The sequence below is a fragment of the Gavialis gangeticus genome, unplaced genomic scaffold (genome assembly GCF_001723915.1).
Source record: "Gavialis gangeticus isolate Ggan-Ray unplaced genomic scaffold, GavGan_comp1, whole genome shotgun sequence".
NCBI classification, from domain to species: Eukaryota; Metazoa; Chordata; order Crocodylia; family Gavialidae; genus Gavialis; species Gavialis gangeticus.
Genome location: NW_017729009.1, coordinates 18,513,750 through 18,521,405, shown reverse-complemented (window position 1 = coordinate 18,521,405; position 7,656 = coordinate 18,513,750). Strand labels below are relative to the sequence as shown.

The 7,656-nt window shown below is 43.7% G+C and overlaps 1 protein-coding gene across 4 annotated transcripts in view; it reads right to left on the bottom strand.

The window, feature by feature from the left end:
• LOC109292638 (piezo-type mechanosensitive ion channel component 2-like) overlaps nucleotides 1-7,656 on the bottom strand; it is a 64,919-nt gene that overhangs the window by 18,198 nt on the left and 39,065 nt on the right. For 3 of the 4 annotated variants that reach the window (XM_019510177.1, XM_019510179.1, XM_019510180.1), the window contains exons 33-40: nucleotides 6,762-6,858; nucleotides 6,290-6,361; nucleotides 5,915-6,081; nucleotides 5,199-5,392; nucleotides 3,461-3,715; nucleotides 1,915-2,173; nucleotides 1,413-1,601; nucleotides 623-821 (exon numbers count right to left, since the gene is read on the bottom strand). In XM_019510177.1, the coding sequence (XP_019365722.1) occupies nucleotides 623-821; nucleotides 1,413-1,601; nucleotides 1,915-2,173; nucleotides 3,461-3,715; nucleotides 5,199-5,392; nucleotides 5,915-6,081; nucleotides 6,290-6,361; nucleotides 6,762-6,858 (1,432 nt within the window). The remainder of the gene's footprint in view (nucleotides 1-622; nucleotides 822-1,412; nucleotides 1,602-1,914; nucleotides 2,174-3,460; nucleotides 3,716-5,198; nucleotides 5,393-5,914; nucleotides 6,082-6,289; nucleotides 6,362-6,761; nucleotides 6,859-7,656) is intronic. The other variant, XM_019510178.1, reaches the window with a different exon arrangement.

Below are 7,656 nucleotides of genomic sequence, written 5' to 3'. Positions count from 1 at the left end.
GGCACTGCTCAGGCCGCAGCTGGAGTACTGCGTCCGGTTCTGGGTGCCACACTGCAGGATGGATGTGGACAACATGGAGAGGGTCCAGAGGAGGCCACTCGCATGGTCAGGGGGCAGCAGGGCAGCCCTATGAGGAGAGGCGATGGGACCTGAACCTGTTCAGCCTCCACAAGAGAAGGCTGAGGGAGGATCTAGTGGCCTGTTACAAACTAGTCAGAGGGGACCAGCAGGCACTGGGGGAGTCCCTGTTCCCCCGAGCACTGCCAGGAGTGATTAGAAATAACGGTCACAAGCTGGCAGAAGGTAAATTCAGATTAGACATCAGGAGGTGCGACTTTACGGTCAGGACGGCTAGGATCTAGAACCAACTTCCAAGAGAAGTGGTGCTGACTCCTACCCTGGGGGTCTTTAAGAGGAGGCTAGATGTACACCTTGCTGGGGTCATTTGACCCCAGTACTCTTTCCTGCCATGGCAGGGGGTCGGACTTGATGATTTGCTCAGGTCCCTTCTGACCCTAGAAACTATGAAACTGAAATTTTGGTCCCAAGTGTATTTTCTCTATCTTAATATTAAAGCAAACGCCTCCCCCATATAAAAGTAGCTCTGTGTGGCTCCAGCTACCTTCATTAGCTGAGCCTGTCTGGCGTCTCCTAAAAGCAGTCTTGGAGAGGTGGTGATGTCTGAAGAGATGCCATGTCCCTGATTCAGCCTCACTTTCCTCCAGGTCAACTCTGCTCTGCTTTTTCTTTTGTCTCCGTGTCAACATTGTTTTCTTGGGATCAGGCACATCAGTGCCTTTGGCATCCCATAGTCCATGGCACTAAAGAGAGTATTTTAAGAAAAATAAAATAGTCTGGTACAATGTGCCTTCAGTACAGTATCTTTAAGTGACAGGGATCACAAATCACTCTCCAGAGGGAGGAAGAAGCAGACACATAAAGGGATGGAGAGAGAGTTAGGACTTGAGAACTAGGGGGGTTTCCTAGTGACCAAAGACCCAACTTCAACCCACAATTCACATTTTGTGAAATTTAGCAGTAAAACTCCTATTGACTTCAACGGGGTTTGGGTTTCCCACCCCTGCAGGACTCGAATCTTTTATTACTTCGTACGAACATCTCCCTTTAAAAAGATTTATTGGTAGGTAACCTGTGACAGGAGAATTAAGCACTTGCTTATTTAAATCTGGAATTTCACTCACCTCTTTTCTGAGTTAAGGACAGAAGTTAAACTTGGTTCCAAGCCCGGATTTGGACTCTTAAGTCCATACATCTTAAAACCCAGAGGTGAGTTTTGAATTTATACCAGGACTGAAGAAAAGGCTCACTCAGAAAAGTTTAATTTCTACTGAAAACAGTGATCACAACAAGAAAGAACTGGATCATTTCTTTTCCTATCAAGAGAGATTTACCTTCAGGATAGACCTGTGAAAGAACAAAGCAAGTAGCTGCACGAGATCAAAATGCACATAGCCATCCTTCTTCTCTATCCCAACAATATTTGGCAGTGCAAATGGCTCTTCTCCATGGAGGGCGCAGTACAACTTGCTGGTCCAGGGAAAGAATCCAAACTGAGAAAAATATTTGACAGCGACTGTTATCTGGAGGGAACAAAAACATACAAAACAACTTAGAAGGTCTGACCTTGAAGAGCAACAGCTGGCCTCCACAATTTTCAAAAAGACCTTTTTACATCTTCCAAGTATAGGGAAAGACTCTAGCAAACATTCCTGCTGGCTTAACTTCTAGAGAACAAACCTTGATCTGGGACTCTGCAAAGTCGTCTTCTCATTTTACCCCATTTATTTCCATCCCATTATCAGCAATTTGAACGAGAATTTATTGAACTTTAATATAAAGAACAGCCCCTGCTTGAAGCAAGTCACTCGTCTGTGGTACAGGGAGCTTCCATACCTGTGTATAAATGATGGCTATAACCCAGAAGAATTTAGTAGGCCTTGGAATGGATAACATAGCCCACATAAATACAAGGATAGGCAGAACCAAAGTAAGGATTGAAGCAGAGACCATGTGGTTCAGAATGATCACAAAATAACAAAGTATTTCTGACTTGGACACCATGGCGTTGTACAAAGCAAAGCCCAGTTTTAGAAGTCGGGGGAGACGCTCATAAAATTTGTCCGACTGCTCCAGTTCATTGTCATGAAACATCCTGCACCAAAGAATGAAAAATATAAAATCAGATTAACTGTATTTCCAAATAGGCTTTTGGCTACCACACAGTATTTATAAATCGGACTTAAATAAATCAGAGCAGATATGGTATAATGAGATCTCTTTAGAACTTTACATATAAAGCTGCAATAGTTTTATTAACTACACCTTGAATGAAAGCTTTGACTCATCTAAACCATATACAAGGATAAAGGGTGTGAATCTAAAGAGTTTCTGGCTCCCAGCTCTGCTCTCAAATACTGGAAACTCTCATGCAACTCTGAACCTTATTTCATGAACACAGAATTTTTTTTCCCTCTGACTGACTTCAATGGAGTTAGGAAAATGTGGGAGCATATTTTTCCTTATGACATGAACACAATTGTTTTACCCTCGGATTGACTTCATTGAGGTTCAATTTATTCCACCCTCTGACTTCAACGGGGTTAGGAAAAGCATCTGCTAAGCCATTTCCACAAAAATGTGTGCGCACTTACAAGCAAAAAGCATAGTCAAGCAAAATCCAGAGCAACTACTTGAGATACTGAGCATTTCTGATTCTCATTAACCTGAGGATCTTGTCCTTAATTTACCCATACAATCAGCATGAGCACATGCCAGTCATACTGCTTGTGCCAGCACTGCGTACAAACTGCATGTGCGGAGTTCTTAACACCTTTGGAGTGGAGCTGGCTTAAAATATGAGAGAGTGATGTAAAAAAAAATTATTTCCATCTTGCAATGTTCAAACAACACCTATTTTTCTTTCTTTCCAAATTTTGGTGATTTTACTGATATTTTAAACTTCATGTGCTAAAAATGTGGATCGCATTAGGTATCGTTATTTTTTAGTTTAAAAAAATAAGCATTTTGAAAGCAGTTTTCATAAACATTTCAGTAAAAGAAAACCTGTGAAAACAAGGGATTTCTGAAAGCTTTCACTTCTGGAAGAAAAACAAAAAACCCTTCCCTCCCAACCTCCCCAGTGCGGCTTCTAATATGAAAACTATTTCCCCAGCTCTACCACAGAAGATCACTGTTAATATAAGGAGAAAATATAACCACAGAGCCAGATTCCAGGGTGTAAATTGGCTTAACTTCACTATGAACAGAGCTGTGATCATTGATACCAGCTGAGGATCTCCCTCAAGGGCCCTCTTTAGTCCTAAATCAAATAAGTCAAAAAATTGGGCACAATTAAGCTGTCATGTTGTTTAAGACTAATCATCTTGCTATGGACACATGGGTATCATTGCAGCTGGGTTTGTATTTAGGTCTCTCTTGCCTGTTCAGGAGCAGATCACTGGCAGTCATAACAGGAACTTCATTTAACAGCCTGCCTGCTACTTTGGTCTTCTGAATGGATGGGGAAGTAACATAATCTTCTGTTTCTAATGAACAGCTCCCCAGATTGGCAAGCACCACACAGGAAGCGGGACGAGTAGTTGTTTCTGGCTCGGTGCCTTTGATGCTATCTTCATCTTCTTCTTTCTCTCCTGATTCATCTCCATTTGTTTCTTCAGCAGCTTCCTCAGGTTCCCTAAATCCAAAGTGCATTTTTTTCAAAGTGCTGCTAAGACAGCAAGTTAAGCTTTTGACAGACAATGAAAAACTCTTACTAAGTGAGGCTAATATAATGTATCTTGTGGACATGCCAGAATAACAAGAGCATACTTCCCAGAGCTTTAGGTTTGAGTGTGATTTCCAGCATCCATGTTCTCTCATTGTGACAGGTATTGGAATGGCTTCACTCGAGCACATTACTTTGCACACAATGTAAGGGACAGGGTTATTCTTATAGGCTAGGGTCAGAAGTTACACATAGAAAGTTTAAGTGATCAGAAACTGGTTTAAACCTGTAACAGAACAGAAGCTCAGTGCACATAAACCAGTTTCAAAATGGGCAAAACTGGTTTAAGATAAACCTGGTTGACTGTAGTATCAGACTTAACTAATTTGGGTCAAACCAGTTTATGAAACTTCTGTCCCAGACCCCTTCCTGGTTCAAGTTAAGTCACAGTCCCCCAGCATCCCACCATGCTCTGCCCTGGGCTGGGCTGTCCTTCAGCTCCGGAGAGCCCTGCCCCTCTGCTCCCTAGCTGCAGCAATGAGGGCTGGTTGACAAAGGGGTGTGGGGCAAACCCAACTTGGGATGCAGCCCAGTCTGCAGGGGAGGACCGCCTATCCCCCAGGCAAACTCTGGCTGGAGTCTAGGGCCAGGAAAGAGGGGTTAAATCCCCTTCCCCTGCTTGTATTTACTGCTGGCTGCAACTGTGGAGTACAAATCCCAGAGGCATCTGGAAGCAGGAAGAGGAAGTGATGAGCAACCCTGCAAAGTTCTGCTGCTGTGAGTCTGGACTGCAAATCCCAGAGACCTTGGGGACAGCACAAAGAAGAAATGAACACACAGCCAGAGAGCCCTGCTCTAGCGCCCTCCAGCTTCTGGCCTGAGCCACTGCAGGCATGTGGCTGCATTTCTTGAATCAAACATCAGTGCTCCCAGACAGCACGCTGCACCCGAGCAACGCGACAGCTGCAAGGACAGAGGCAGGCACACCCAGAGAAGCTATGGGACAACCTGCAGCCACCCAGCTGTGCCTGCCTCTCCCCGGCTGATCCGAATCACCAAATCTCTCAGAATCAGCACTGAATCTTCTAAAGTCAGTTCGGCTGAATCAATTCGGGACACTGATCCGAATCTCCAGATTGAATCGCTGTCCTCCGAATCAGCCGAATCCGAATAGAATACTTCCCTATTCACACAGGCCTAATGGAGACCTGCTCTGTCATAAACCTCCTGTGTGACTTAGGCTCAGTTTCCTGTCTGTAAAACAAGAGTAACAGCAATTCCTTATTTTTCTGAATGACCCCATTAAAGATTAAAGGATGCTCAGCTGCTGCAGTAATAGGGGCTGGTGTAAGAAAATCATCAAATGTTGCTTGGCTGTGAGTTTTCTAGCTAAAGGTGTGCACCACTCTAGGGAAAATATGTAGTAATGATGACATCACTAATATTTACCCACCTGGATGCCATGCTCTCATAAGGTTGTTTAATGTCCTCTCTGGGAATCTTCTGGTACTCAGATAATATGTCTTCCTCACTCTGGTCCTCCTTTGCAGTTTCCATTTTATTTCCTTCACAAGCACTCCTTTGTACCTGCTGATTCTTCTTCAGGTTATAATATTGGAGAACGGTATCTGCTGAGGCCTCTTTCCCCTTAAAAGTTAATACAGAATTAATTAAATGGTAGAAATGCTGTCATGATGTCTGTTGATGCAAATTATCATAAGAAAATAATACTTCTGGATCCTCATGTGCAACTCCATTCTCTAAAACAGGTGGGTAGTTTGGGCTTCATTGGGGTCGGGTGGAGCTTTTGTTCTTTTCCTGCAAGTCAGAGTCCTTCAGGCCCTTTGATCGCTTTAAAATGCTGTGATGTAAATAATGCTCAGAACTTATTAGTACTGACATCAAGGCTCTCAAAGGAAGAAAAAATGGTTTTCAAAACCCAGCCAAATACAAAAAGGTTGGCCGACACATGAACATTAGTAAACCACATTGCCAGTAGCTGCTATAACGTATAAATCATCACTGAGCAGAATTTGGTAGAATATTTCTGGGAAAAGAAGGATTTTGAGACTGAGCTTCATATTTCCAGTTTGATATGGTGTAATAAATTCAGACATCCTACTGACACTCAAACATGTAAGATAGTGTGTGAAATGACAGCGCTCTTACCCTATTCATTTCTCGCCATAGTATGCACCTTTCAATTCGAAGTACTTTTGCTATGTCCAGATTATCTTTACACAGGGAATTCACTGCCTCTGTAGTATCATCTAACAAAACTTGAACTAAGACCCAAGCAAGCTTGACTATGTTGATTACTCTTTGGATGATGTCTTCTGTCAAAAAGAAAAAAAAAATCATGTATGCTTACCCACAGCAAACTGCTCCATGTGAGTTATTCCATCTCATGCAGCTCCCAAGCTCTGTCTGAGAAATACTCAGCACAGACACAAAGGGTTGAAACTATCAGTTTTGGTTGTCCTTACAGCCCTCCAAATAGGGTAAATGGCTTCTGAGTTATTTCTGTAAAACAGACCAACTCACCTGGCTCATCTAAAGGCTCTTCAGTCATTGGTTGCTCCGCTTCCTCTTCAAAGGATGCCCCTTTCATGTCTTCTATTTCATATATGAACATAAACAGAATGACACGGGGGTAAACTTTGCCTAGACCTCTTTCCTGCTACTCAGAAGTTAGGAGCCCAGTCCAATTCCCCACTGAAGTCAATGGGATTCTGACTTTATATGAGGGTCACCTAACTGGGTATCTAGACACAGTAAATAAATGCACATGTGAAGGGCACCATTAAGGGAATTATGGCAAGAGATAAGGATTTCCTCTTCACCCAATCTGTGGGGTATGCTGAGGGCAGTGAGCACAGGTGTCACTGTTCCCTGGCCCACCCATGTTTAAGTGACTATCCTTTACATTATAGCTCCTCTCATTCAGATGGTCCTTTTTGGTCTAATGTGTCTGGCAGGCTTCTGTCTGGAGGTGTCTGCAAATGTTTCTTATTACCTCCAAGTTGTTCTTTCTTCCTCTGCTCCCTGATTTCATCTTGTTCTCTTGTTCTTAGTGCCGATTTGGAGTTGGTCATCCAGGCTTCATGTGCGAGCTGCATGAGGAAGTGCCATTATTCTCTGGTTAGAAGCATAACATGTCCACACAGCTCATCAACCTAAGTTGGATTTCATTTAATTTACTGCATTATGCCAGAAACTCCTTTATCTTGCTAGTGACTGCATCTACACAAGACACTGACTGAGCTGTAGTTTGTTACTACAGAGCAGTAGCTCATTACTACTGTGTGGTAACATTGTGTGGCACAAAGCATGAGGTGATGCTACTGCACAGGAGTAACAAGCTACTGATCATCAGAAGTAATGAGCTACTGTACAGTCAGCATCACCAAGAAGCCATTTGGGGACCCTGTTGCACAGTAACTCTGGTTACTGTGCAGTCATTTAGTACTTGTGTTTGCAAGTACTAAATGACTGTGCAGTAACAACTGCATAGTCAGCATCTCGTGTAGACATGGCTAGATGTGGATCAAATGAGCTGCAGTTCCCTCCTCCTCACTTCGATTAATATAGACTCCAACCTCAATGACAGTTTGCAGACCCATTAGGCTCCTTTATAAACTCGGACAACACCCGTATAGTAACAACAGCAATTGCTTCCGTGGAAAGAGTGGTCGCTCCTTAAGGAGACTATCCTCCAAGCCCAAAGGGAAGTAATCCCAACACAGATCAAAGGGAGCAGGAGGGTGCAAAAGCCCCCCATGGCTCACCAAAAGCATCTGGGAATGTCTTCTGGCTAAAAGGGAGGCGCACACCCAATGGCAGGTAGGGGCCGTCGCCAGGGAGGACTATACTGCGGTTGCTCGGGGCTGCAGGGGGGGGGTCAGGAAGGC